At 49.3% G+C, this 27673-nt stretch overlaps 1 protein-coding gene across 5 annotated transcripts in view; it reads left to right on the top strand.

The window, feature by feature from the left end:
- SHROOM3 (shroom family member 3) overlaps positions 1-26542 on the top strand; it is a 167943-nt gene extending 141401 nt beyond the window's left edge. For all 5 annotated transcript variants that reach the window (XM_009687257.2, XM_068941206.1, XM_068941208.1 and 2 more), the window contains 8 exons: positions 2690-2821; positions 6510-9780; positions 13088-13164; positions 16947-17864; positions 19029-19535; positions 20401-20551; positions 24514-24786; positions 25549-26542. In XM_009687257.2, coding sequence (XP_009685552.2) covers positions 2690-2821; positions 6510-9780; positions 13088-13164; positions 16947-17864; positions 19029-19535; positions 20401-20551; positions 24514-24786; positions 25549-25908 — 5689 coding nt within the window. In that variant the 3' untranslated portion in view covers positions 25909-26542. The remainder of the gene's footprint in view (positions 1-2689; positions 2822-6509; positions 9781-13087; positions 13165-16946; positions 17865-19028; positions 19536-20400; positions 20552-24513; positions 24787-25548) is intronic.
- Positions 26543-27673: the final 1131 nt, after the last annotated feature.

Raw genomic sequence — 27673 nt, 5'->3', positions numbered from 1 at the left:
GCTCTACCAAATTTTTGCCTGTTAAAGATCTAATGATTTATTTGTCTTCACTCAAGTCAGGAATTAGCTGCTTAGGAGTTTGCAGCTTTTATCACTCAGCCAGTTTGTTGGGGACGAATCAGGATCTGACACTGTGTTGGGGGCTTTACAAAAGCAGTTCTGCCCCACTTGCCAAAAAGTCGAGTCTTGCAGTGGGTTTGATTGGTTTCTCAAAGTTGTGCTCTGGAGTAATGCAAGTGTAACCAAAAGCTGTTGCAGAACTGGCTGATGAAATGTGTTCAGCTGCCCTCAGATCTGTAATCGGAGGTAGCTGTTCTCCTGTAGACACAGTGGTGCTCGCTGTTGTACTACGCTCCGGTTTCAGCCCTTTTCCCTATTTGGCCAACAGTAATTGCAAATAAAACTGAAGGAAGTAGCATGAAGCCAGGTGCTTTTTTTGGGTGTTGCAGAAAGCTGCAGCTCGCTTCTCCCCGAGCATGCGCGTGCACGCATGTGCACACACGCAGGCTCAGGCAGCATCGGCTGTGCCTTTCTTTACAGCCTCCGAGCTCCACGTCATGGAGAGTCTGTCGGTCGATTCGGTGGGGACTGGATCAGGCCCCTCGGTCCCTGCCGTTTGGTGCCTGCATGTGACATCACCCGCGTGAGCCTGCAACACGAGCCAGAGGCTGGGTGTGCTGGGGCCCTTCCTCTCCTCCCTTAAGCTCGGCTAAGATTCAGTTACCCTTAATCCACGTTTCCAGGATCAGGTGGGTGTGGAAACAACACAAGGTTATCCCGCGCTGAGCTAGTACGGCTTGTCTTCCGACTTACATTCCCAGCTTCGCTGTCCACGCGTTGTATTTTTACTGGGTTATCGGCCAAAGGGCTTTTAAAGCGTCTGTGGCTCAGAAGACTGGCTGCGCAGCTCTCTTGCAGCTTCTTACGGATCAATTCAAGGGGTAACGTGCTTTGTTTGTGACCAGGCAGGATGTTTTCCCAAGCAAGAAATTAAAACGTTGGGCGTTCACGCTATCCAAAGTACAAAGAGCGTCTTTAAATCTCTGCAATGGATATTTTAGGACTAAGAGAAAGCAAGAATATGGGTTATTCTTAGTAAAAAGAGTTCTGTCAACTCCCCATCCTACAGCGTTCAGCTTCCTTGTTTCGTTGGGCAAGGAGCGTAACAAAAGAGCCCTGTTTGAAACACCCCTACGCATAAAATGGTGAAATGGTGCTTGGCTCAACTCGCCCTATATAAACCTCCAGTTCAGCTCTTAGTAGTATAATCCTGTCATAACAGATGTTAAAAGGAAAAAAAAAAAACCCTTTTCTTTTTTTTTCTAAACTGACAATCAGAGGAAGATCTGTTCTGAAATCTGTAGCACAAGGCTAGCAAAACACACTGGTGAAACGGTACCGCTTCCCGCTGCCTGCCGGCACTTTCCCATTGAGTGGAACGGGTGGCCGTATCATCAGCCGGTGCAAATGTCCATTTGTGCCAGTTAAGGATCTGACCCTAACGATCATTTTTAGCCTTGTGTATTTTCCTTTACCCTATTGTTTCACAATTTCAGGCAGTAATAGAGCCCTCCTCGAGAGTCTGGTTTATATCTACAGAGGGCATGGGGTTCATCTATTTACTGATCTGTTCGGGACATGCTCTGCTGTGAAAATTTGAGTGAGACAAAGACTTGGGGATGTGTTACGTCCTCCTCTTGCTGCTACACTTTGTAGGTAGGTGAGGTTGTCAGAGCCTGCAGGTGGTGACATGTGGCACAAGTTGTGCCAAAATTGTGGAAACTGTGGACATGAGTGCTAGAGAGCAGGGGAGAGATCCCCCGCAGACAGCAAAGGCGCAGGCCCGCAGGCTGGGGCACACGAGAATCTGTGCAGTGTATGCAGAGTCCTCCATTGCTAAAACACTTGCCTTGATCTTCCGTTACATACTTTAAATAAAGTTGTTGGTTTGCTGGGGTTTTTTTCCCCCCTAAGACCTGTTGAAGGCCTTCCTTAGCATTGGCGACTGAGGCACGTGAAAGCCCACCGTGCTGCGCCGTGCCTGGGGACGCACCCAGGCTGCTCGCACGCTGCTGCGGGGCAGCTGGCGGGGTGAAAGGCCCTCGGGGATGCACAGGACATGCGCTGCTGGCGCTTGGTTGTCATGTCTCTTCCCACGTTTTTATAAGCATTGAGGAGAGATCAAAACAGCATTGTCGAGGCTTCCACCTCCTCGTGGTGTTAGGTTCTTTAGATGACTTTGCCAGCCGGCGCTTTAAAATGAAGGGAAACTTTGGAAAAGCACTCATTCGGCATCTGTAAGAATCAAATGCAGCTGCCCTTCTCGATGCATCGTGTGGGAGTCCGTGCAGAGCCCCAGGCTGTAAATTGATCCATGTGAGTTGGCCCCTGGGCTCATCCCCAAGGGGCAAGGTAGAGGGGAAGGGCCCCCTGCACTCAGTGAGAGCAGTGACTATCTGCTTGCCTGCCCATGCCTGTGGCCTTGCAAACGTGAGGGAGAGCGTGTTGTGTGAGTGCCAGACAAGGCGCCTAATTCCTTGATTCACTTGGAAAAGGCAAGAATGCAGCAGTGAAACAGAAATGAGCAGGACCCGTTTTAAATGCATGTCTGTCAGTGTCTCTTCACATGCGTTCTCCCTGGAGGAGCCAGCCTGTTGCTGATGTGCCAAATCCTTCTGCTTTTACCTAGGCGGAGTGAAACTCTGGGCCGACCGCACTCCTGGCATTCAACCAAATTTGCAGAGAACCAACCCGATCCCAGCATGATGCAAATATCTCAGGGTACGCTTGGCACCCCTTGGCATCAGTCCTACCACTCCAGGTAAGCACCACACAGCTGTGGCCATGCGCTGCAGGGGCAGAGAGCTAAAGCAGTCTGCTGTGCTTTCCCCTAGTTTGTGAATCCAAAAAGGAACATTTTCTGCTCGTCTGTAAAGGAATACTTTTTCTGCAGTCTTTCAAGTGGTCGCTCGCTTTAATTACCAAGCTCATGGCCTTGCCAGGCGTTTTCTCCTGTGGCCTTTACAGGGGCCAGACTGCTTCTGACACCACTGGGATTGTGCCCAGGTGAGGACAGTAATGACAGGTGTTACAGTGCGCGTTGATTTTCTTGGATATGAGCTCTAGATTGGGCCATGAGAATAGACTGGCCATATTTGGTTGTCATTTTTGTTTTAGTATCATGTGTCCTATTTTTAAATATCTCTCACAGGTACCTTTGTGTAGAGAATCAGGCTCCCAAGCCAATGCACTTCTAACCTAGATCCCCTGATCCTAGGGCCTTCCTTGTTTCCAGCGAAACGCTGGCTTCAGAGAGGCTCTGCCTCCTGCCCCAGGCTCTATCTTGATGGTGCTAGCTGCCAGATTAGGGCCTAGATCTAGAGCACAGAAATGAACGAAGGGGACAAAGGATTTGTGGGCAAAATGTTCCCAGCCGCCTCCATACAGCTGGTGGATTTACAAAAAGCCACGGTTAAGAGAGAGCTTTCGAGGGCTTTCGGTTCCTTTGTGGTTACCTGGACAGAGTGGTCGTGTTTCCCTCACTTAAATGCTCTGCAAAGTGATGAAGAGCTTGGCAATTAATTGCTTTAAAAATCCCCCCGCCCCAGATGGGAGCCCCGTGTCAGGACGTTAAGGCAGCTCTCTGCAGATCCGAGTGCAGGAGCTGGCGTCCTGCTCTGCACCCTCGCAGGCTGCCCCCATGTAGAAATGCAACGTGGTCAGTCGGGCTGTGTAGTCCAGGGCAGGCGGATGTGACGCCGGACAAACCATTCCTGGAGAGCTGCCCGACAGGGAAACCAAGTGCCTTAGCTGCTCCACCTCGGTTGGCCACCCAAGCAAACATATGACCTCCATTCCCATTCTGCTGTTCGCGATGAAACTGGGGTCTTAAAGCTCCCTCTTAAACTAACTACGCGGTAGATTTACAGGCTCATTCAGGGTAGGCACCACTTATTAAATCCGCGTCAGTCAAAATCTCCTCAGAAGTCGATCCAGCATGCCTGATTTTTCCTCCTTTCAAGGCTTCTGGCCAGACCCACTGAGGGACAAAAAACTCACAGGTGTTCTCCACCTTGCTTCCTTTCTCAGCCAAAGAAAAGAAATATAAAACCAAAATAGGTCTATTTAAAAAAAAAAAAAAAAAGATTACGGTCACTATGCCCGTCAGCATAAGCAAGCCGCTCGCAGAAGTAGCCAGCAGTATTGCATCACTGCCAGTACTCCCAGGGTGAGAAGTTCAGCAAGGGATTTCCTGGTTTTGGCAATCGCTTTCTGCAGGGGTCAGCGTTATCATAACTTTATGTGCCTGTGTGTTTCTCTAAGAAGGTAGTGCAGTGGCTTGTCTAAACTAGTCGCGTTAGTGCTGTTAAAAGAAGACGGTGCAAGACACCAGGTTTTGGCAGCAAACTGCGGCAGAGGCCGAGTGGAGTCAGTGGTGCGGTCCCAGCGAGCTGGGGCTGCTCCTGCGAGCCTGCGCGGCATGGCGGGGCGGACTGCAGGCAGGAGAGCTGCTTGGGGCACACGTACCCCTTGGCTCCTCTGAGCAGCCCCCAAAGCCCTGGGGGCAGCATGAGGGGGACAAGTTTAAATTCTACCCTAGGAGGATTTTCCCTGGAAAGGTAGAAGGGTTTCAGGAGGAGGAGATGTCCCCATAGCCACTGGGATTTAAACTTTATTTCTTCTACAAGTGAGACCGAGTCTTGGCGGGGGGAGGAAAGAGAAAACAGGGCATTTAAAAAAAAAAAAAAAAAAGGAGAGTTACAGGAGAAATGTGTGCCCCTCTTCAGCCTTCAGCAGAGCTCATCCTGTAGCCTATTCTTTTTCCCCCCGAGGGGCTTTGCTTCAGCCGCAGCTCCCAGCAGAGCCTGGCACCTGCAGACAGTGTGGCCGTGTCTCCTGGCTGGCTGAAGAGGAGCACGGGGAACATCTAGTGGTCAGTCAGCCAGTGCTGCACTCGGCGTTGCCAGGGAGATTTTTTTTTTCAATAAAGAGTGATGCATCTCAGTGAATAAATCGGCTTCATGCTAAGTTTTGCCAAGTGCGTTTCGGCCCGTCTCTGTGTTCCTCTGCATCTCTCTGCAGAGCTGCTTCCTTCTTCTCTTTGCGAGCAGGCTCCCCTTCTTTGCCTTCCTTGTGCTTAGCAGCCTCCTGTCTGTCCTTTGGGCTTGCAGGTGTTAGTCCAGGAGAGGGAAAGCGACTGCAGCTGGGATACGATCTAGGACAAGGCTCTTCAGCAGGCACTTGTTAGCAAGGGGACTGTTTTCAGATGCACCAGCTGCCTCCCAGAAACAGTACCTTGCTTCCCAGGGCTGCTGTGCATCTCCAGCTCCCCAGCTGCGCAAGGCAGGTTTGGTTTCGCTGTCCCTGCGGGGCGAAGCATGCGGGAGTGAAGCATGCCTTCCCCACTGGAGGCCATGGGGAGGCCTTTTGCCATGCCAGCCCATGCCCATGCCAGCCGAGGCTGTGGCCCGCTCCCAGCCTGGGCTTGCTGCTCCTGCATGCGGCTCTGAGCCTTGCCCTGTCATCCTTGCGTGGGACAGCGGGCTCTCCTTTCCCAGTGCTTCCCTGCCAGGCTCTGCCAGGACAGCACCTGGGAACTGGAGAAAGCCGTATCCAGGGCAGGGGGAGTTGGGAACAGGGGGAAAGGAAAGTGGACTCCTCAGGGTACCCTCACGAGTCCTCAGTGTATCTGCAGAAGCCCAGGAGGACAGATTAGCACAGGGGAACTTGACAGCAATTTTCAGTGTCCCCAGGGAAGGTATAAAAGGACTGTGGCCAGCACCAAGGAGCTCCCTTTCAGATGACAGATCTCCAAATATCTTTCTTTATGAACACGCCTCTGGAGGCCACGAGTCCTCTGTCAACTCGTGTTGACAAGTGCCATGGTACACCTGTGCGTGCCAAGCTACATGGTGAGGAGGCTTTAAAGACTTCCTGGGGCTTTCTCAAAGTGGTAGTATGGTTGCACCCCCCACTTGCCTCCACACACAAACACATGCATCTCTTCTCTGTCTTGTCTGTTTAGTTTTCTTGCAGCAAACAAACTGTCCCAGGGATAGCTGAATTTCCAGGAAGCCTGCCAGGGCATAGCCTTCATCTCCATAAAAAGAAATGAAATGGGAAAAAAAGAAAGAGATTAGATTCCCCCCAGAATGCCTCTTGCGCTCCTCTCCTCCTCCTCAGTGGCGTCGGCGCTCATTCAGCTTTCCAAGTGCTTTGGATAGGTTTGGTGGGTGGGGTTGATCTTCCCTGGCTCCAGAGATGTGCTGGGTTTCTGTCTGTATTTCCCTCCCACCCCTCTGTGGTAAATAAGAGCCATGTGTTGCAATGTCAAGCAGTTCCTCTTTGTGAACTGGGATGACTGCAAACAGGGGATGGAGTAAGGCCCAAATATGGGTTTTCATCTGCACTCCTCAAAACTAAACATCTTGCTTCTGAGCTCACTTATAAGTTGTTGTGCCTCTCCTCTGCTGACAGTGGGTTTCTACTCTTCTCTCACTCTTCCCCAGCTCCTCCACCAGCGATCTCTCTCGTTATGAGCATGGCTGTCTGAGGAGAAGTCCTGACCAGTACAGTTCCCGGGGGAGCATGGAGAGCTTGGACCACTCCTCCCCTGGCTACCACCCTTGTCACCTGTCCCCAGCCAAGTCCACCAACAGCATTGACCAGCTCTCCCACCTCCACAGCAAGAGAGACTCAGCCTACAGCTCCTTCTCCACCAACTCTAGCATCCCTGAGCACCCCACTCCTCCGTTCAGCAAGGAGCACTCCTGCTCCATGGACAACATGCACTCCCGAGGCGGCCTGCAGGAGGGGATGAGGCAGGCTGACATCAGGTACATCAAGACAGTCTACGATGCTCAGCGAGGGATCTCCGAGGAGTACGAGGTGAAGTCCTCTGCTTTGCTTCCGAGCTGTGAGGGCCGGGCCTCGGTGGACGGTCGTGGCCACGGCAGGCTCCACGGCTTCAGCCGGCACAATGCTGCTCCCTCCTGGGTGCAGCCAGGCCAGAGCTCCTCAGACAGTGAGAGCCAGCCCCCCAAGGGACCTCCCTTGCCACCCACTCGCAGCGACAGTTACGCAGCCATCAGGCATCACGAAAGGCCTGGCCTGTGCTCCAGCCTCGATCCGAACAAGCCTGGTCGAACCCAGCCAAAAGGGGCCTGGCCTCCGCTTGTCAGCAGCTTCTCCCAGGGGCCACTGCTGAAGACCTCCTTCGGGGAAGGGCATCTGCACACCGTGGTGGAGAAGAGCCCAGAGAGCAGCCCCACTGTGAAGCCCAAGCAGAGCTATTCCCAGTCAGCCCAGCCTGGGCAACCCCTGCTGCCTACTGGTGTCTACCCAGTACCTTCCCCAGAGCCACACTTTGCCCAGGTGCCCCAGCCTTCTGCAAGCAGTAACGGGACGCTTTATCCAGCTCTGGCCAAAGAAAGCGGGTACCCTCCACCTCTTCCAGTCTCATATGACAAGGCTGTAGCCAGCAACCCCCTGGTCTTTGATGAGAATGGAAACCAAAGCACTACAAACAGACCGACTGTCTTTTACCAGCCTCCAGCCACTGAGAGAAAGCAGGATGCTGCAGCAAAACTTGTGCAGTACAAACCTCCTAACACTGCAGGTCCGGACGTCTACTTGACCACGTCGAGAAAGGAGGAGTTGTTTCCGCCTTACAAGGCAGTGCACACTATCCAGGAGACTGCAAGTACTGCACAGCCCCCCAAGCACGATTTTCAAGCCCCGCAGCCCCAGCTGAGGGATGCCAGTGAGAGAAGAGCATGTTACCAGCCCAAGGAGGACTGGGCAGCTGAATCCCAGGAGGACAAAAACGGCAACTCTCAGAAAAACGAGAGGGATGCTGCAGCTCACCACCACTGGGGTTACAGCGAGGCCAAGCAGTATGGCTTCTCCTCCTTGCAGAACATCCCAGAGAGCTCCAGGAGGCAAAGCAGCTCCGAGCTGAAAGAGACACCACCAGGTGAGGGTTATTCCAGCACCAAACTGTCCTTGTTGAACAGCAGTGGTAAAGAGGAGAAGGATCACAGGGGACAGGGGCACAAGCAGTGCAGTGATGTGGACCCGCAGGCTTTTGCGAGGCAGGGGGAGGAGGGCACGAATGCGGCCCCATTGCATGCTGCTGAGGCAAAGGACAAAAAGCCCCCTTCTCCGCAGCACCCAAAGACCTCAGATTTCGGGAGGAGCCGGCTCAGCTCTAGCAGCACCCAAAGCTTTCTGTATGGCAAACCAGACACCAGCAAGCTCCGCTGCTCTGTGCTGGAGAAGGTCAGCAAGTTTGAGCAGCGGGAGCAAAGCACTCAGTGGCCCCAAAGCGCTGGCATTCCCACCTTTGGCCAGCACTATGGGCCGAGTAGGTCGAGCCAGCCCTCTGGTGCCGTGTGCTCTCTGAACAGCCTTGAGGATACGCGGGGCAAGCTCGGCTCCCGAGAGCCCGGCCAGCTGCCCAGTGAGCTGGGCAGGGTCTCCAGCCCCTCCGGCAGGAGCGGGAAGCCTGAAGAGGCTGATTGGCACCCCGTGGAGCTGCAGATGGCAGCTTCGGCAAAGCAGCCCACACCGAGCGAGTACTACAACCCGTGTCCTGAAAACGAGACGCAGATAAGGGCAGCTCAGCTCCCAAGAAGCAAAAGCACGTTCCAGCTGGGAGAGGAGCCTGAGAAGGAGATCCTCTGGAAGGATAACATCCAGGATGCCCATGGGTCGCAGCTGGACACACCGTTCAACAGGGCCTACAGGAACAGCATTAAAGATGCTCAGTCCAGGGTGCTGAGGGCCACATCCTTCCGGCGCATCAGCCCTCCGTTCGGGAACACCCCCAAGAGGGTGGCCCAGAGGCCTGCCTCAGCCCACGTGGGGATGAGGAGCGCAGCATCATCTCCCCACACCCCGAAGGAGAGGCACAGCGTCACACCGACAGAAAGCAGCCTCTCTGCCCTGGACTATGCCAAGACGCAGCACATCTTGCGCATCGGGGGCCGGAAGCGGCTGACAGCGGAGCAGAAGAAGAGGTCTTACTCAGAGCCGGAGAAGATAAACGAGGTGGGCGTCTCCGATGGCGAACCATCGCCTTTCTCCCTCCATAAAAAAGGCCTCCATTTTGTCTTCCCAGAGAATACGGTGGCTGACCGGCGTAAGATCTTCGAAAGGGACGGCAAGGCTTCCTCCACGGCCAGCCTCTCCAAGCCAGAGCTCAAGCAACTCCAGCAGAACGCCCTTGCTGACTACATTGAGCGCAAAACGGGGAGACGGCCGTCTTCTCAAGACGTGCTGCTGAGGGAACGCTCCCACAGCTCCTATCTGCAGGCCGGCGGCCCAGATAGCCAGAGCCTTTCCTCTGCCTCCAGCATGAACTCCCTCCAGGACCACAACCTTTACCGCCGGAGAGAGTCCCTGGAGCGGATATCCAGGATGGGGCGGATATCTTCTACCCTTCCTCCTGGCTTGATGGGTTGCTTCGACCTGAGTGGAGATGAACAGAAGAAAGGGCGCCATGACACTTCAATCACAAGCCGACTGAAAATGGACAGGTGCCGGGGTTACAGACCCAAAACGGAGCTCACCAAAGGCACGCAGACAGACGCTCTCGGCTTGCAGGGCCAGCCTCGCTATGGGAAACAGGAGCAGCTCTTCGAAACACCCTCCTCTGCCAGGAAATCTGGGAAATCGGTGTCTGTGGAAGACTTGCTTGATAGATACGACAATCAGACAGTCACTGTGCATATACGTTCAAGGTCGTCTCCCACTCCCACAGCAGATAAGAAACACCAGGTACGTGGAAACCAGATCATACTCTCAGGCAAGCGGGGCTCTCTGAACCAGGGAAAGGGGGAGGCTGCTGGACAACAGGCTGATGCTCAGTCAGGACAGTTGTTCCATTGGGTTTTAGAGAGGTTGAGTGCATGTTGAGATACAGACCGCTACTGCAGTTTAATTAGCATTACGCTATTTTAACTGCTTGCCAATGGGGTGCTGCTTCTGTTCTGCTTTCTTACTGCTGGAGCTGTTTCAGGGGGAGATGCTGCGATTTCGGGGCATAGGCTGGTAACACGCATGTGTTCTTGCTGCTCCTGACACCTCATCTAAGGGTCTTGGCCTTACCTGTTAGCGTCACTGGAGAAGCAGGGAGTTTCTGGTGGGGTGTGTTAAGGTGGTGATAGACTGCTGCTGCTGTCCTGCATGAGCTCGGCATTAGCCCACCTTCCTGATGCAAAGCAGAGAAGCGTAAAGGCTGCGTGACATTGCACCAGCTCCTACTGGCCCCCACAGCTGGGAGGCTGGGAGGTGCTCGGCAGAGACACTGCCAAGTAACCGCTATGTTTTGCCTCCAGTACTGGAGGGAAACGTTGCAGAGAAAGCTTAGCGGAGAGCCCGGCTGCTCTTTCCATGCCCCCGGCTCGGTTGTTGGGAACATTAGGCTGATGTCACAGACGGGGAATTTGACTGACTCTGATGCCAGTAAATAGTAGAAACAGGCAAACTTCTTGGAGAACAAATGCCCAGGCCAGCTCTTCAGCTGGTTCAAATCTCTTCAGACCTATTTAGGTAACTGCAACTGGTTGAGCCATGCTGATTTAGAGCGGCGGCAGGTCTGCTCCCCCTGCCCGTTTCCACGCCAGGCTCCATTCATCGTGGGGAGAGGGAGGAAAAACCCAAACGTGTGGGCAGGCTCCTCGCTCCAAATGTTCTCAAAGCGTTTGGCTGGTCCCACGGACTTAAGATCTGTGATCCAGGCGGCTGAGATCCAGGATGCGCCCTTCTACTCTTACACTTGCTGCCAGCCTCAAGCAAGTTATCTAGGTGCAATAAAGAAGCACTCAGCAGAGTAAGGTAAAGGAGATAATACGGAGAGTGCTTTGCTGTGCCTTGGGCAGTGTCTCAGAAATGGGCCAAACCGAGGCGGCGGGGAAGGAGCCGTCTCCCCAAACCCGTTGTGTGCCTCATTCTAAATATCCTCCCTCAAAAGACCTCAGATCCCATGCTACATTTTAAAATAGAATTAAAAAAGCAGCTTGCGAATATCAAGTGACTGGAATGCATTTCCACCACCACTGCTCTCTCATCCCATCATCAAAATTTTTCCACACCACCCAGGCAACAGGCTCATCTCTGCTGCTTTGTCACACTTGCCGATCAAGAAATTTTTTGTGTTCGGTAAAAGGACAAAAGGACAGTCCTTTAAAAAGAGTTAGGGTGAAAGCCAAGCTGCAGCTCTTTTTTCTGCCTGCCAGTACAGCCCAAGCAGCAAGAAAAATAAACAGGCTTCCAGAGAGAGAGGAGTCACTAAAATGACAGGTTGGACAACAAGCAGCCCTAGTTCATATTTATCTGCTGTTTTGGTCAGGGGACAGGTTGGGAGGTTTCTTGAGATCCTTTTTTCCCCCCTTGTTGGCTCATTTTTGTTCTTCCATACATTCAGCAGCCAAATTGGAGCTTCTGCCTGTTGGGAGCTGACTGCAGAACAACTCCCAGGGTCTTAGCTCAAGTCTACAAGAGGGGAGAGTCCTTACTGCTGTTTTACGGGGTGGTTTAGGTGTATTCGCTTCTGTAGTCAGGACTTAGCCTCGTAGGTAGCATGGCACTTCTGAAAATCCTGTCCTTAAAATCCAATTCAGGAAAGCATGTTTCACTGGAAACATTTACACCAACCCGTAATTGTCTGTTTGAAAGGGAAGATATGTTTAAGTGCTCTCTTGATTAGGTTTGCTTCTGAACTGTCTCCAATACAAAACCAAAACTATAAAAGCGGAGGCCGCAGCCAAAACAACAGTGTGTGTTGTTTTTTTTTTTTTGGCTTTTTCTGATCTTTTATGGGAAATATGTACTTGCAGTTCAGCAGCAGACTTCACTGCCTCACTGTATATTTTTCAGGGTCTTGTGTACAGTGTGTCGGGTTCTTTGCAGGCTGCATATAAATCACATTGCAATGTCACTGTAGGAATTTATTCAAAGATATATGGGAATTGATAGCCATGTGGGATTATTAGCTGTCAGTCTTCAGAACGCATTCTCTGCCTTCCTCCCCTCTGCTTTTTCAGTCTGTCTCAGCCTGCATATCTCCCAGCTCCCTGACTCCTAAATCAAGATCAGCACTTACCCTCCCTCTGCAGCAATGCTGACCAAAAAGGCAAACAACTAGGGGTGTGGGGAAGGGGGCACTGAAGAGCTCTGTGCCAAAAAGATCATATGTGAGAAAATACCATCCCCTTCAAAAGCATGCTTAGCATTCGCTTTCATGTCTTGTAATAGTCCGGTGTCCTACGGTGGGAGCTCTAGGGGAGGGAGAGTCAGATTTACAAAGGTATTTCAGCTCCTAAATTTCTCTGGTTTCAGATGAATTAAATGCCTAAAGAGGAGGTAGATCCTGAGACCTTTGTGCATCTGTGCTTAGGTTTTCAAAAGAGGCAAGCGCCAGACTTCATGGTGTTTTTCATCATCTCCACTTGTGGCTGGAGTTTCAAACCTTGGTGGCAATCAGCCTCTCTCTCTGCTTGGGGACCGATGGTTCAGTGTTCAGCTTCTCCAGTTAAGGCTGTTTCAAAGGCAGCTCAGCTTCTTACTTGCGTATAAAACGGGGGTGAACGCACAGGTCCCGTGGACACCCTTGGGTACATTTTCAGAAGAGGCAAGGGCTCCCTGAGAGCTTTTGGAAATCCATCTCTCTGGAACAGTCTGGTTCACGGCCCAGCCTGGGAAAGGCCCTCTAAGTAGGAGCAGGGAGCTGGCGGGGTGTATGCCATGCTCGAGTTTCCTGGCACGCTGGTGAAGAGGAGCGTGTGACTGCTCAAGCTCCTGCAGAAGAACAGTCGCCATGCTGTACCACTCCTCTTCTGGGGACCCTTGTGGGGAAATACTGCCAGGCTGGGACAGAGCTTTGGTGGATGGATGAATCTGTTGAATTTAACCAATATGTAAAAGCCCCAGAGATGCCTGGTCTCCATCCGGTCACTGGAGCGTTCTTACCTATTTTTCTCCCATCCGTAAATGGCCCATGCAGTGGTTGCTTACCAGAAGGCGTCAGTGTTTTGTGGTTTCGTTTTGTTTTCTGCTTGCTGCTAACTCTGTCTTTGTGCTGCAGGACTTGCTGAGAAGGGAAGGCAGTGAACTGGGCCCCATGGTGAGAGATCCTTTCTACGTGATCAGTGCAGGAGCCAGGTAGGTGTATGTTAATGATGTCCCCTCTGTCACTGCTGGGTAAGCTCTTGTCATCCTGCCGCCGATAACAACTGTCATGTATTGTCTCTGTAAATGGCTGGATCGTGACAAACTAGAGAAAATGTCTACGTGGATGCAGTTTTGGGTGTGCCGTGCCCAGTAGTGTTAGAAGGAGTAAGCTGCTGCGAGCAATTTTTTTTTCACTGCAGACATTCATTCACTGTAAATTCCTCCTCTCCGATCATGTTGTCTTGGAGCATGTTTCTGCAGCAATAGTCAAATTACATGCCTTCCAAAACGTGTTTGATCTGCTGTTAGGAGTCACATCCACAGGCTATCATGACTGAAGGATCCTAAAGGAAAAAATACCTTGATGTTTCACTCTGTCTGGTTTTCCCCAGTCCAGGGTGCTGCCTCCCCAAAAGCAAGTGAGCATTTGCATGAGCTAACCCTGGGAGATCTTGACGTACCTTGCTGAATGTGGGGCTTTGCATTTAGGCTGCTTTCTGTTGTGCAGCCAGGATATTTTGCTCAGAAGCAGGGGAGAGAGAAATGTTTTTAAAAATAGAAGAGTGTACTCATAAAGCTCATAATATTGGGGCATATGTAACTATGAAACTACTTAGCAGTGGATTGTTTTGAAGCTATCTAGAACTGAAGTTGATGTTGTTGTATTTACATATAAATAATAAATAGATGCCTGCCCTAAGCTTGCTGCCCAAACAGCTAACTCATGTTGCAGTAAAAGCCATCGAGAGGGACTGAAATAATTATTCACAAAGGAGCTCTGTCTCTCAGAAACCTGCAGGAAGTGTCTTCCTGCTCTGTTGTCACACTGGGAGTTAACACTGCGGGCTCCAAAGGTTTCAATACGCAGCACTGCACCAGGGAGTGACAGCTAGAAGTATAGGCAAGCTCCTATACTAAGATCCTAGCTGGATCTTAGTTCAGGCTCTGGCTGGCAATTTTTGTGCCTAGGACGACATAAATGTCGTTTTGGAGGGACTCATTTTGCCTTCAGGCATGTCCTTTCATGATTATTTAAAACACACCCCTTTTCTTAAGTTTGGAGTAATTTTCCGTTTTTTTCCTAAGAGAAAGACACAGCCGCCGTTTCAGTTCATTCTGCCTCTCCATTTCTTCTAAAACTGGCATTTTATCATTCTTCTCAATAACTACTTGTTATTTCCTTTTCTTCCCAACCTGTTTCAAGTAACTGGGCTAAACACCTCACCTGAGAACAAGTTTGTGGTGGCATGAACTGTGAGGTTCTCCTTTACATGCTTTACTGCATAAAGATTATTGCTGTTACCTTAATGGTTATATGACATTTGTCCTGTATAGGCACCTTGTACGCTATGTGAGTGCGTTTCTCCTGGGAGGTATGGGGTCCCTTTCCCTTCTTGATCAGAATACTTGCCTGGATTTCCCAAAAGATACAACAAAAGGAGGGGGGAAGGCAGGAAAATCCCCTTGGCTCCCAGGAGACAGTCCCAACACACAGGTTGCAAACCACTCCCTACCAAACTTTCCTGTTGAGTGATTTTTTTGTGCTGCTGAACGTGCAGTGACCTAAATGAGCATGGGAATGAGTTTTGGAAGCCAGAGGGATCCTGCATCGCTGAAGCCAGTAGAAGTTTTGCAGTTAACTCCCGGTGGGAGCAAGATTTGGCTCCTCCACAGACCAAAAAGGGGCAGCTAGAGCAGGACCTTACCTGTGTGCCAGTGATTAACACAAGAAGTCCCACTTTTAGGATACTGCTGAACCTTCCCCCGCCCCAGTATGAGTGAGTACAACACAGTCTGGGTCATACAGATGGGTCAGGCCCGTGAGAGTGTCATGGCACAAGGTAGCATCCTCAGTCCATCTCTTAAGAAATGCACTCTTTGCCTGTACTGTGATTGCCAGCCCAGATTAGCTGGTTTTCCAGTGAATCCTCTCAAGTATAACAAGCCCCATCCCATGCTGGCCTGCAGCGTACTCTGTGCACGGGCCCTTCAGGGGAGGCAACAGCGGGCTGTGGGAATTATGCTTATTGGTCCCCCTGGGCGGCTGCCGTTCAATGTGCTGGAGAGGACATGGGAACGCCCCTCGCACCTCTCTTGTTAGAGGAGGAAAACTCTGTCAAATGGTGAAGTTAGGCAAGTCCTGGTAGTGGTCATTTGGTCCGGGCACATACGCTCCGCGACTTCATGCTCTGCGCTCTTAAGTTATTCCCCAGGTGTCGTAGCATCGTGCCATCTCGTAAGTACTGTTGGAAACGGTTGTTGTTCAACCAGTTTTAGACTCAGCAATTGCCTCCACAGTAGGAGAGGTCTTTAAATTGGAGAATTACCATCTGGCTTTTCTGACAAACACTGAGCATCTGAAAAGGATACACATTGCTACTGTCCAGGAACCACAGACAATACCAAGAGCTGTCTGTCTGGAAAGTGTCCCCACCCCCAGGCAAAGGCTGCCCAATTCTATTCTCACTTACACCAGAATAAAGCCAGAACAGCCCATGTCTGACAAAGTTATTCTTAATTTGCACCAGTACATCTTAGAGCAAATTTGGGCCCCAAGTCTCAAACATCATGGATAGAGTGTTAGATTATTTGAACAATGAATCTTGCGAACAGCGGATATATTGGCCGTACTGCTCTATTGTATTTTATTGTTTTACATTACGGCCTCATGCTTTTAGGCTATCTATCTTCTCTTAGATTTGCTAGCGTCATTGTTGCTGCTCATTGTTTGCCAGCTCCATAGCTGCACAGGCAAGTAAGTCTGGCTACATGTTCTGAGCAGGAGCCTCGCTTAGACCAGCCACTGTTTCTTAGATTCACATAAGAACATCTTAAAAGAGATGGAAAGAATAATTTAATCCGTTGACTTTGCAGCCTTCATATCCTGTTGCGATTGAAGTGTACTGCCCTTGTTTTTTGTAACACTAACCTATCTGAATGGAGCTCTTTTTTCTAACAGGATCCCAAGGTTTTAAGAATTCTTTTTCTTCTCTTCAGCAATCAAAATAGTGCACTTTTTGCCTCACTTTGTTCTTGAAGACAGTTGAATCATTTTAATGGCAGCTTTCCAAAAGGAGCAGAGAGCATGATGGGAAGTTTTGGCCCATAAAGCTCAAGTTGTCAAAATTATCAGTAATAGAGAATGGAGTCTGATGGTAGATAACGTCAAATAGTCTTTCTTACAGCAGTCACTACCTGTCCTAGCTGTAGTAAACAAAATTCAAAGTGAGGCTAGAAAATAATCCAGGCACTTAGGTTTTTCCTGTATAGATTGCATGGCTACCTAGTTCCTGTGCTACCAGAGAAACTCTGAACTTTTTAGGGGGGTCAAAAAAGGATTCATATATAAAATACTGGATCTGTAGAAATGCATTCATTTTCCCTGGAATCCAAAATTATATTATTCACACTCTTATTCATATATTTGGCAGCTGAGCTTCAAAACAATAACCAAAGAATAAGTGTAGTTTTTTTCTACTGAGTATTTCTGTGATGCTCATTACATGTGGGCCCATGTGTGCGTGCGATCTAACGCGCACTGGAAGTGATGGGAGATGGATGAGTGGGAATGGATCTAACTCTGTGCCCCTAGAATTATTCGCCTGGATTTACTGCTCGTTTCAGCAGCACAACTGCACTGCGCCTGGCTCAGCAGGCACTGACCCAGACCTCCGACATGGTTGCATAATTTGCCTTTTAAGGGGGTGTACGATAGCTTTGCCTGCTCACTGATTAATTGTTAGCCTTATCATGGTCTGTCTCTTGGTTTTCAGGTCTGTCGGCAAGAAGGAAAGAAGCCACTCAGAAAAAATGACGTTCACGAGTTATTATCCCCATCCTCAGCACAGCAGCAAGGCTGGCGCCAGTTCCTCCACGCTGACCGAGAGTCACAAGGTCTCAGAGCTCTTCAGGCAAGATAGCAGGACTTCTACATTTGTCCCATCCCCAACAGAGGCAAGGAATCACTATCCTGAACAAAAGCAGGGCTTTAAACCCTTATTCCTTAACCTTATTCCTTCTGGATCTGGCCAGTCCGCACCTAATATGCCCACCCAGACCACCTCAGACTTGCAGGCTGTGGGAGATTGCCGAACTCTGCGACAGCATCATGCCAAACGAGATGCCGTTCCCCCTGAGGGCAGCGGTAATGTTCAGGCACAGTCTTTGGATGCTGTCCAGGATAGATCCCCTGAGACTCCCACAGAAGATACGATGTGGAGAAGGAAAGCCGGGCTGCCTCACAGATCCCTGCCACCCAAAGTGACATGGGCTAATTCGGTCAAGGATGGCAGCTTCCCGAGGGCTATGGTGTCTCCTCCAGGGGCTGGGCCAAAGCTCTCCCAGAGGTGGCAGTCCCTGCCCACACAGAGCAGCACTTCGTCTGACCCAGAGACTCCTTCTCCCCACGGGACAACCTATCTCCGGATATCGGAGTCATGCCTGCAGCTTACCCCCCCACCATTGCTGCAGGACGATGAAGACGACGAGGTGTTTGTCACTCCTTCCCAGCCTAGTGTCAGCGCTCAACTCTTCTCGTCCCCACTGCCACCCCATCCTCCTCCTGAGCTGAGCTCTTGCACTTCAGCAAACGGCACGGAGGAATTCCCACCTCCTCCCCCACCAGCGGCACTTGAGGAGAATGGGGCAGCTGGAGACAAATCCACCAGGCTCACAGAGGAGGCCAAAGCGAGGTAAGGAGGAGCTGTAACGCGGTGTGTCAGGCGTTGTAGGGCCATATAGAGTAAGATATGCAGGGCTCCAGCCAAATGTGACTGACCTCCACAGCTCTGCATGCCCCGCCGACCCACCCACAGCTGCTAGCTGAGCATGAAGCTTGTGGAGGAGTGCACACGTTATACAGGGAGAGGGACAGCCGGACAGATTCGCTGCCACTAGGCTTTGCTGGCTGCCCAGAGCGTTGTCAAATGGTGTGGCTGGGGCAGGGCATAAAGCAAGACAAAAAGCTCTGTAATCTTCCAGCAGATGCACTGGCAGATGCTTAGCAGGCCAGGCAAAAAGGGGTTATGAGTGAGAAACTACCCTGGTGTCATTCCCTCTGCAGTTAACCCTGTGGATTTCAGTGGGGTTTCTTCTTACTCGTTCCCGCATGAACAGTTAAAATGGCTGCTGACTCCTTCCAGTTACTGTTTTTTGAGAGAGACTATCCCATAATGAACACTCTTCTTTTTCCAAACCATTAGTGTTTCCCAGCATACACTGTAGACCTGGCACCAAATAATCCTGTTATGAAACAAGGACCATATGCCAAGAAGTGACAACACGAATATGCCACAGTAACACAGTATAGGGGATTTTTCCTGAAGGATAGGAGTTTTGGCTAGGTGCCCAGCTGGTTTAACTCAGCACAGCTTCCCTCACTTCGAGGGAACTGCTCTGATTTCCATCAGGGAAGAATCTAGCCGAGGCTGCGGTAGTGATTTGCTTTTCCGGCATGAAAAGGACAAATTGTGGACTGCTCCGGCTGACACTCGTAGGTGGTGAGACTCAGTGTCCCCAGCCCCTGAGCAGAAAACTGACTGACATGTGTCTCTCATACCTCTTGTGTCTGAACACGCGCCACGATTCTGACTCCAGGAGCTTTTAACGCACAAGGTAGTGGGTCATTCTCTAGTTCTGTCTGTGTCGGAATGACAGAACAGCAGTCTCCAGGGTGAGGGAATAAAATGCTTCTGGTGCTTTTAGCTTCATAGCGTAGGCTTTTCTGTGTTGAAATGCAAAGAGACAAAAGCACGTGAGAGCAAAGGAAAATTTACTTCTATTAGCTTTCACCATGTGCTCGCAGAGATCCTATGCGGTAAGTTTTTCTTCATCTCACAGAATTTTTCTGTCCATAGCAACTTCCGAAGTTTTCCCAAAGCCCTGGTCGAGAGGGAGATGGTAGGATTGGCCACCAATGTCAGTGAAAATAATTGGCCTGCATCAAAGAGGACTAGCTCTCCGTCTGCTTTGGACAAGCAGCACCAGTTACCTGCTTCTTCTAAAGGGCCTCAAGGCTCTCAAAAACAGCCCACAACTCCACCGGAAGGCAAAAACAGAGAGCCAGCGGTCATCGCTGGAGAGTCGGAAAATGGCAGCCTGGACTCCAGGACACTCAGCCCAGCTCCTCCCGTGAAGACAAAGAAAAAGACCCCAGAGGATATTAAGTCAGAGGCTCTAGCAAAAGAAATCGTCCATAAAGATAAGTCTTTGGCTGATATCCTGGATCCAGATTCCAAAATGAAGACAACCATGGACTTAATGGAAGGGCTTTTCCCCAGCGGAACCAGCTTGCTGAAGGAGAACAACATGAAAAGGAAGATGTCACAGAAGAAACCTAGCAGAACAGCGCCTGAAGATGACAAGTAAGCGCTGCTGCTCATTCGGGTTGTTGGCTCGTGTTGCAGAAGAACTCACTGCCTGCTTGCTTTTAAGGACAAGCAAGAATTCTGTGCCGAATTCTTCTGCATCGCTATAGATGGGCACAGGTGGAGAGTGGGTTTCTCAGTCCCCTGGCATGAGGCTGACAGGGCGTTTCTGAATGCTGTTTCTCTTTAGCTTGGCTGTTTCTGCCTGTTTGAGCTCATCTCTTGGGACTGTGTAGAAAGTGATTCTCAGCTTGGTAGGGGGGCAGGAAAAGAACCATCTCTGGAGATATTATTTGATTTTGCTCTCTTCACCTTTGTAATCTGAAGTAGTTCAGACCAAGCCAAGGTAACAGATGCGGGAGTAAAATCAGGCCCAAACCAGTGACTTGCAGACAGATAATGAGAGGCTCAATTTTGGAGGGAGATATGGGGGAGGGGGGAAGTGCCTGCTTACTGAGGGGATGCAAAGGTCAGCACAAGTCCTGTAATGTTCTAAGGCAGGGGACCATAAGTGATAGCTGGAGAAGCATATTGAAATAAGTTGTAATGCATTGTGCAGCTAAAAGGGTCAGTCTTGCCGTCACCAGCTGAGCTCTGCTGATTTGCCTCCACTGAGAAATCTCCTGTTTAAATGTTGACTAGTTACCAACTTTAAACAGTAGAGTAGCTGTGCTGTCTTTTTGTACAGCGAACAGATTTGAAAGCAGCTGACATGCACCCTCTGATGGCGAGAGCTGGCCATTTCCTTTGTGGTTAATAACACTGAGAAGGTATCAAAAAGGATGTGCTGGAAAAGCGTGGATCCAGGCATGGGAAAAAGTCAAACTCAGACTGAACTCCTCCTTTTTCTTTACTGTGGTAGGAGAGAAGAAAAGGAAGCGCCTGTAGCTCTGGTCACCTGCCCTGCTTATTATAATGTTTCAGCACCCAAAGCAGAACTGCTGAATAAAATCAAGGATTTGCCAGAAGAAGCAGGTGAGGAAGAGGAGCTGCTGGACATTAATGAAAAAAAGGTAAATTCAGAGCACACGTCACCACTTGCTGGTTACTTTCCTGAAATAATAAGAAGTCCTAAAGTAAAGAAGTGCATTTCTATTTGATGTCAGCATTTGGATGTCACACTTGTACATTACATGGGAGCTGGGTGCATTTAGGCCATGTGTGAAGCTTCATTAGGGCGACCTAGATCACACCTTCACGTGTCTGCGAGTGGAGAGTGCTTCTCTGAGCGCTCATCGCAAATCCAGCACGAGCCTCAGGTTGATCTGTATTGTGCCACATGCTGCATGCATAGGTTGTAAGAGGTCGTCCCTACCCCAAAGCAACAAAGAAAAAGGGAGAGGAGAAGTGTCTTGAGCAAGGACAGACCACATCAGAGACAGGAACGGAATCTAGCCAGTGGCTGCACTGTCTCGGTGTGTGAGGTTTCACGCTATGATTTTTCTCCCTAGCGAAGCCAATTTACCCATTTTACCTGCTGGGCACGCTCACTGCCACCAGAGAAACACTTCTTACTCTTTTGTTCCCATCCCTTACTGTTTCACGATGGAAGCTGTGTTCACTTCAGCAGTTCAGTCGGCATAATGGGGCTGTGATAACTGGGCATGGGATGGGGAGAAGAAGGAGAGCAGGTCAGGAGGAAACATTTTCCTCTCATACGGCAGCTAAATTTCACTGAGGAGTATCCCCTGCGGTTCTTGCTGGAGGCCCGGGTGCTCTATCTGCCATGACTTTTAGCAGAGCTTTCTAACTTGCTGCTGTGGTTGTCTTACTTTGGTGACCCGCTCATTACAGACACGTTGCAAAGTTTACAAACCTAAAGGAATCACAGGCAGGTACTCACATGTTGGTGCCTTCCTTCACTCAACTATTACCTGCGTGTCAAAAGCAGCCATGCCTGTCTGTAAATTTAGAACATCCTACATTGCCCTGCACAGAGGAACACAGCCCGTATTTTATTCTGTTAGTACAACAGCTGAGTTTAAACATACTGAAGGATACAACTATTTGTGCAAGTCCCATGTGTTGTAAACATAGTACTTAATTCTTCCCGCACTGAAATCAGGCATGGATTTAGCCTCTGTTACAGTTTAGGGAATTGACATGTCTCTAGCATGGCTCCACATTTGCTCTCAGGGTCCCACCCCTATGCCAAGTGTAAAGCGGTAGGGTGGGTGGTGTTGGGGAGTATGCAATTTGTCCTGCAGCCCTGGCTTAGAGGGACAGCTCACCTCTCTCTTCCTGATATTACCTCAATGTTTGTTCTTAGCTTTTATCTACTAGGCAAAATCTGCTTTCTACCAGGCGTTAATAAAACGCCTAGTTAGAATGGGACCTCCCTCAAGGTGCACTGTAGCCGAAATTAGGACTAGTGAGTGAGTAGATTAGCCCCATTTTGTGCGAGGTGCAGGTAAGACAGTGTCTCTAGGGAGCTGTCATGCCTTGGCACTGGCATGGGCTAGCTGCGCTCACATTCCCTGCCCTCTCGTATTTCTGCGGTCCTGCAGAGGTTCTGCATAGCAGATCTACACTAGACAGATTGCGCACATGTAGCTCATCAAAAGCATTTGACTAAGGCCTTTGGCTGCAGCTTTAATAAGCTGGCCTAAGCCATTGGTTATAGGGCACACAGCGTCAAAGGTAATCACAGGCCTTGCTGCATCTATAGCACTTTTTGGGGTGCTGTTCAATTCAAAAGTGACTGCCTGCTTCTACCAACTTGAAAGGTGGGGGGGGGGGGCGGGGGGGCGGGGTAGGGTGATTAAACGAGACAAAGGTGCTGCTCCAAGGAGTCAGTGGGCACGCTACAGGCATCTGACAAGCTTGCAAGTAGGTGTGAGCCTGCCTCTGGAGAACAAGTCCCAGGACTCAAAGGTTACATTTGCATGGAAAAACAGAAACAGATTAGAGTGATTAGGCCCAGACAGGGAGATTGCCTTGGCATGTTTGCTCATGGTCTGTGTGAAATACCATTTGCATAGGCATTATCTGAGAAGGCAGCTACTCTGAGGGATCATTTGGGTAAACCAAGCTCATTTCTGTTGTAAATGTGCAAAGGAGCTATGTTGGTTGGCATTTAGGATCACAGGAGAGTCGCTGATTAATCAACATAAAGCAAGTGTTTTGCAGTCCCCTTCCAACTGAGAGGCCTTCAAAATAAAGGTGCTTCAGACCCTGCAGCCCCAAAGCCTCCTGCAAAACATCTGCAGCAGCTCTGGCCTCGTGAAAACCTGCTTTTTGAGCATGGCTTTAGCATCACAGGCAAAGGGTGGGGGATACAGCTTCTTGTCCCTATATGCTGCTACCTGTCCTCTTGAGGGGAGAATCTAGGTAAAGGAGTCTTGGCCGTCTGTTATCCTAGCAGCTGGGGTATAGTCTCACCTTTGCCGTCATCTCTCCCTGGACTACCTGCCGAAAGATGACATGACTTAGCAGTCATTACGGGCATAAGCCTGCTAGTTTACGGTAGCGGAAGCCTGATTTTCTGAGAGAACATTGTTCACATTTTATTCAGCCTCTGCACATCAGCAGAAGCCACTGATGGACTACAGTGCAGCCAGAAGCGCATGCACTCCAGAGGATGCATGTGAAGTGTACCATCTAGTGGTGTTTGGCTAAACCATGCTGTTCACTTCCTGACTCTGAAACCTACCTTTTAGACACCACTCAAGCAGGCAAGCCCTGGGGGTAAGGGCCAATTCAGAGCAACCTTCAGCCTGACCTGTGTTTGAAGAGCCTCTTTCCTTTGAGGTACAACACCTTCCTACTTGAAATTACCAGCAGCTTTGATGGAAAGACGACTGTGTTCATAAACTTTGAGAGAATCTTTTCAGGCCGCATCGCGATTTATTCCAATTTCATCCTGCAGTATTTGTATGCAGAATAAATTAACATACATGTCATGATGGCTCATGAGTGCACAAACTGAAAAGACAAGACTGCACATACCCAACCCAAGTACCAAGAGGTTGCTTTCTGTGTTCTCACTTATGACTAAACGGAAGCCAGAGTTGCAAGCCTCGGGCCAAGGACTTCTGCATTTGCTATAGCTTTCTGCTAAATCCTAACAGATATTAGGATTTCCAGCATTTGTGCAATGTGGCTGGTTCTGGAGCGGCTAAACGCTGGAGACTTCTTTTTCTTTGTCAGTGAAATAATTGTCAGCATTTCCACAAATTTGATGTGTGACAGACTCTGCCTGTCTTTGCTCAGTCTCTAAGTAAATTTAGAGCATCTTTAGTGTAAATGCTTGCTTGATGCACCTCTGTAGGAGTCAGTCTGTACAGTCGGTGAACATTGGTAATATCTCCTTGGTCACAGGTGCATTTGAGGCTTGCACCTCAACACCGAGATGGCTGAGAAAGGAGCAGTCATTACTCTCCGTGCACTGTAAGAGGGAAGAAAATAAATGTGGCTGTTCCTTCTTTCTTGCTAAGACATATGTCATTAGCAAGTTCCAGCTCAGTCACTTACCTCACCATTAAAAATAAATCTTAAATTCATTTTTTCCACTAGTTGTTTCATGCAACTGTGGGTAATATAAAGTGTAACATCCAGACAAGAACTCCAGGGCTGTGTTAGGGAGCAGGGACCATGCAGGAGATGTAGCTCTCATATACCTCTTTTCAGGAAGAGGCTTGAAAACAGCTTTTGAAGAAAAATGCATATAATTATCCCATTTCTAACATATGTAACTGGGTGTCAGAACATGGCACACCAAATCAGATGTCTCTCTTGAAAATACTGACTGATGGTAGAACAGAAATATCTCCATGTTACTTGATCAGGTATTCAAGTTTTCAGCTAGATGTTGAATGTCAGTCTTCTCTGTTCCCTCCTTGATGTCTTCTTCATCAGCTGTTGCTAAATGAATCCTGCTACTCAGTGACAGCAGCCGTATCTTCTTGTTGCCATCATCTGCATGAGCAGTGTGATTATGATAACGACCAGTGGCGATGTGTTTCTCTTCTGACAGGCTGAGCTCATTGGGAGCTTGACCCACAAACTGGAAATCCTGAAGGAAGCCAAGGAAGGCCTGCTCACAGACATTAAGATGAATAATGCTCTCGGAGAGGAGGTGGAGCTGTTGATCAGCGAGCTATGCAAACCTAATGAGTTTGACAAATATAAGATGTTCATTGGCGACTTGGATAAGGTGGTGAACCTCTTGCTCTCCCTCTCAGGACGCCTGGCCCGGGTAGAGAACGTTTTGAGTAGCCTAGGGGAAAATGCCAACAATGAAGAGCGGGTACGTATCTGCATAACTGTAGCGTCTTGGCCTTTCTCAGGGTGCCAGACAGCAGCAGTCAGAAGAATGTGCTTGTATAAGCTAGGACTTCCAAAGGCTCTTGGGGACACAGATGCCTTACTGGGGCATCCAACTGTGGGGGCCACAAAGGGGTCTGACCAGTACCTTTGACCGCAGCATTCAAAGTGGTGGGCAACTGTATTTTGCCATGTTCAGTGCATATAAGCATTAGTAAAGGTGGTTCTTTCCCAGGCATCTGGATCCTGGTTTGTATAAATGTCTCGGATCCTGTGGCTTTTGTCTCTAAACAAAAGAGCCATGTTCTGGACAGCACGTCAGTGACCAGCGGGTGGAGGAAAGGCTGTGTGGTGTTACTTGTCATGCAACAACCTGCTGCCTCTTGCCTCAGCCGAGGGCAATTTTAACATTCTTTGGGTGGCTGCAGGAGACAGAGCCAGACTGGGCTAGTAGCTGTGGCTTTTGAGCATGTTTTACTGGCTTTCTCAGGTCCTTTTCTGCCCCACTTTGACTAGAGCATTCAGCATCCGAGTCAGTAGGATTTGCATTCATCCACAGCGAGATGTTCATCCTCCTCCCCTAGGCTGCTGGCTGTGTGTCTGGAAGCAGAGCAGCAGAGCAGCTGTCCTGCCTCCCCAAGAGGTGGCGGCAAACATCGCATCAGTGGGTCAGAGAAGGGGGGGGGGGGGGAAATCGGTGAGGTTGGTGCTGCCGATATTGAAGCGCTCTCTCTGGTGTGTACAGAGCTCTCTGAACGAGAAGAGGAAACTGCTGGCTGGCCAGCACGAAGACGCCCGGGAACTAAAGGAAAACCTTGACCGGCGAGAACGTGTGGTCTTGGAGATCCTGGGCAACTATCTCTCCGAGGAGCAGCTCCAGGACTACCAGCACTTTGTAAAGATGAAGTCTGCACTTCTCATAGAGCAGCGAGAGCTAGACGATAAGATCAAACTGGGTCAGGAACAGCTCAAGTGCCTGATGGAAAGCCTCCCCACAGACTTCACACCCAGGGATGCAACAGCAGCAGCTGCCCTAGCTGCAGCACTTGCTACCTCTGCTGGGGTCAGTGGTAAAACACCTCCAGCGGTCTCATCCTCGCTCTAACCTTTGCCAGATGGACTTGTGGTAAAATTCTCCTGCTTGAGTCTATTTAATCCAGGTACTTTGCAGAAGGTTCTCTGCAATGACAATGAATGGAGACAGGTTTAAAACAAGATTCCAATGAAGGAAAAAAATAACAATAATAAAGTTTTTATTGCCTTTTCCCTCCATGACTGCTTCCTGGAAAATTAAGTCAATCTGGAGGGGACTAAGCTATTTCTCCTCCTGCCAGGGATAAGGAAGAGTCTCATGAGAAATAAACGCGTTACCTTTAATAAAAAACCTGACCTCCTTTCTTCCCTCCCTTTCCTGCCTACCTGGCACCTCGTTAAACAATGAAGGATCTGAAAGAATGAAGCCTTAAAAATAAACCCAACCCATTCTCCTGAACATTATTGATATTTATATTTTTTAAAAGAACAAGACAGAACATGTAAGTTTTTGTACATACTCTAATCAGTTACTTGATTCTACTGTGTTCTGTATGTAGAAAAGACATTTAATTTTGTATTTTGTGAAAACCTTAACAAAAAGAGGGAACCCCAAAGATAGTCATGCATTAGCTTGGAACAGCTCTTGGTGTTTGTTGTTGTTGTTGTTTTTTTAATATAATAAAGAGCTACCAGAAGAAGCCTCAACCTGTTTCAACACATGCTGAATATACCAGTAAGTGTCCTTGCAAAGGAGATTTTGACGAGGAAAATTTTATCTTTCCTCTTCTGGATCTTATGTTCAAATCATTCTGGAGTTTAAACCTATGAGAACCTGCATCTCAGGAGTCCAAGGTAACATGAAGGAATGAATCTAGGTCTGGTCTCACTGTAGGGGCGAGTCTGTCTTCGTTTTAAATAATCAAAGTCATGATCCGTGTTGCTGTTGCAGCCCGAATGCATTGTAGTGAGATGTGAGAAGGGTCTTTAATGACCTTATTTATAGTCTATTTTTCTGAAGGAATGATGTGTTCTAGGATTTTTTTTTTTTTTTTAATACAGCAGTACCTTATTTGTCTGAACCTGCTTCATCAGAAATTATCTTATATGCCAGAAGGGGCATTAATTTAAAATCCAGTATTCTCTTCCTACCCACAGGAGTCATACACATGTAACAATAACATCTTCTGCCCTGATTAGATAGGTAGAAGCCTCCTGTAAGGACTACTAGATTATTTCCTAGTCAGCCCAACCCGGAGTAACTAAATTTGCCCAACTGAACTTTACCTGGTCAACTTGCCGAATGCTGGAGCATTGCTGCCAGCTTGCAGTCAGCAAAAACAGATTGGGCCGGACTCCCTTTTGCTGGGTGAGATGTGCTGTCCTCTCGAAAATGCTACATCGCCATTTAGAGGAAGTGGCTGGGAACTGCAGGAATAGATTACCACTAAGACTGATGAGCCAGATTTGGGTTGTCTCGCTTCCGACCTTGCAGAGATTTCCTGCTGTGACAACTGTTTGCACTTCTCCTTTCTCCAGAGCCTTATTCATCCCATCCTATCTCGCCACCGGGACAGGAGCAGAGGTTTTAATCACGTTGTTTAAGTCCATTCATTGTGAATTTCAACTCTAGCACATAACTGAAAATTGCAGCGTTCATTGCCTTCTGCGCTGGTTTTAAAGCCCCCCCCCCTTTTTTTTTTTTTTTTTGAAACAAATGGACTGGACAGATTTCTCACCTAGGTCTGCCATAGGCAGCTTGGCAGAGTGAGAAACACTAATAATCTTCTCTTATCAAGCATCAGTTTTCCAGTTTCTCCCCCCCCCCCCCCCCAAAA

The sequence above is a fragment of the Struthio camelus genome, chromosome 4 (genome assembly GCF_040807025.1).
Source record: "Struthio camelus isolate bStrCam1 chromosome 4, bStrCam1.hap1, whole genome shotgun sequence".
In the NCBI taxonomy this organism is placed as follows: domain Eukaryota; kingdom Metazoa; phylum Chordata; class Aves; order Struthioniformes; family Struthionidae; genus Struthio; species Struthio camelus.
The sequence above is the reverse complement of the archived record's forward strand: the minus strand, read 5'-3'. Positions and strand labels throughout refer to the sequence as shown.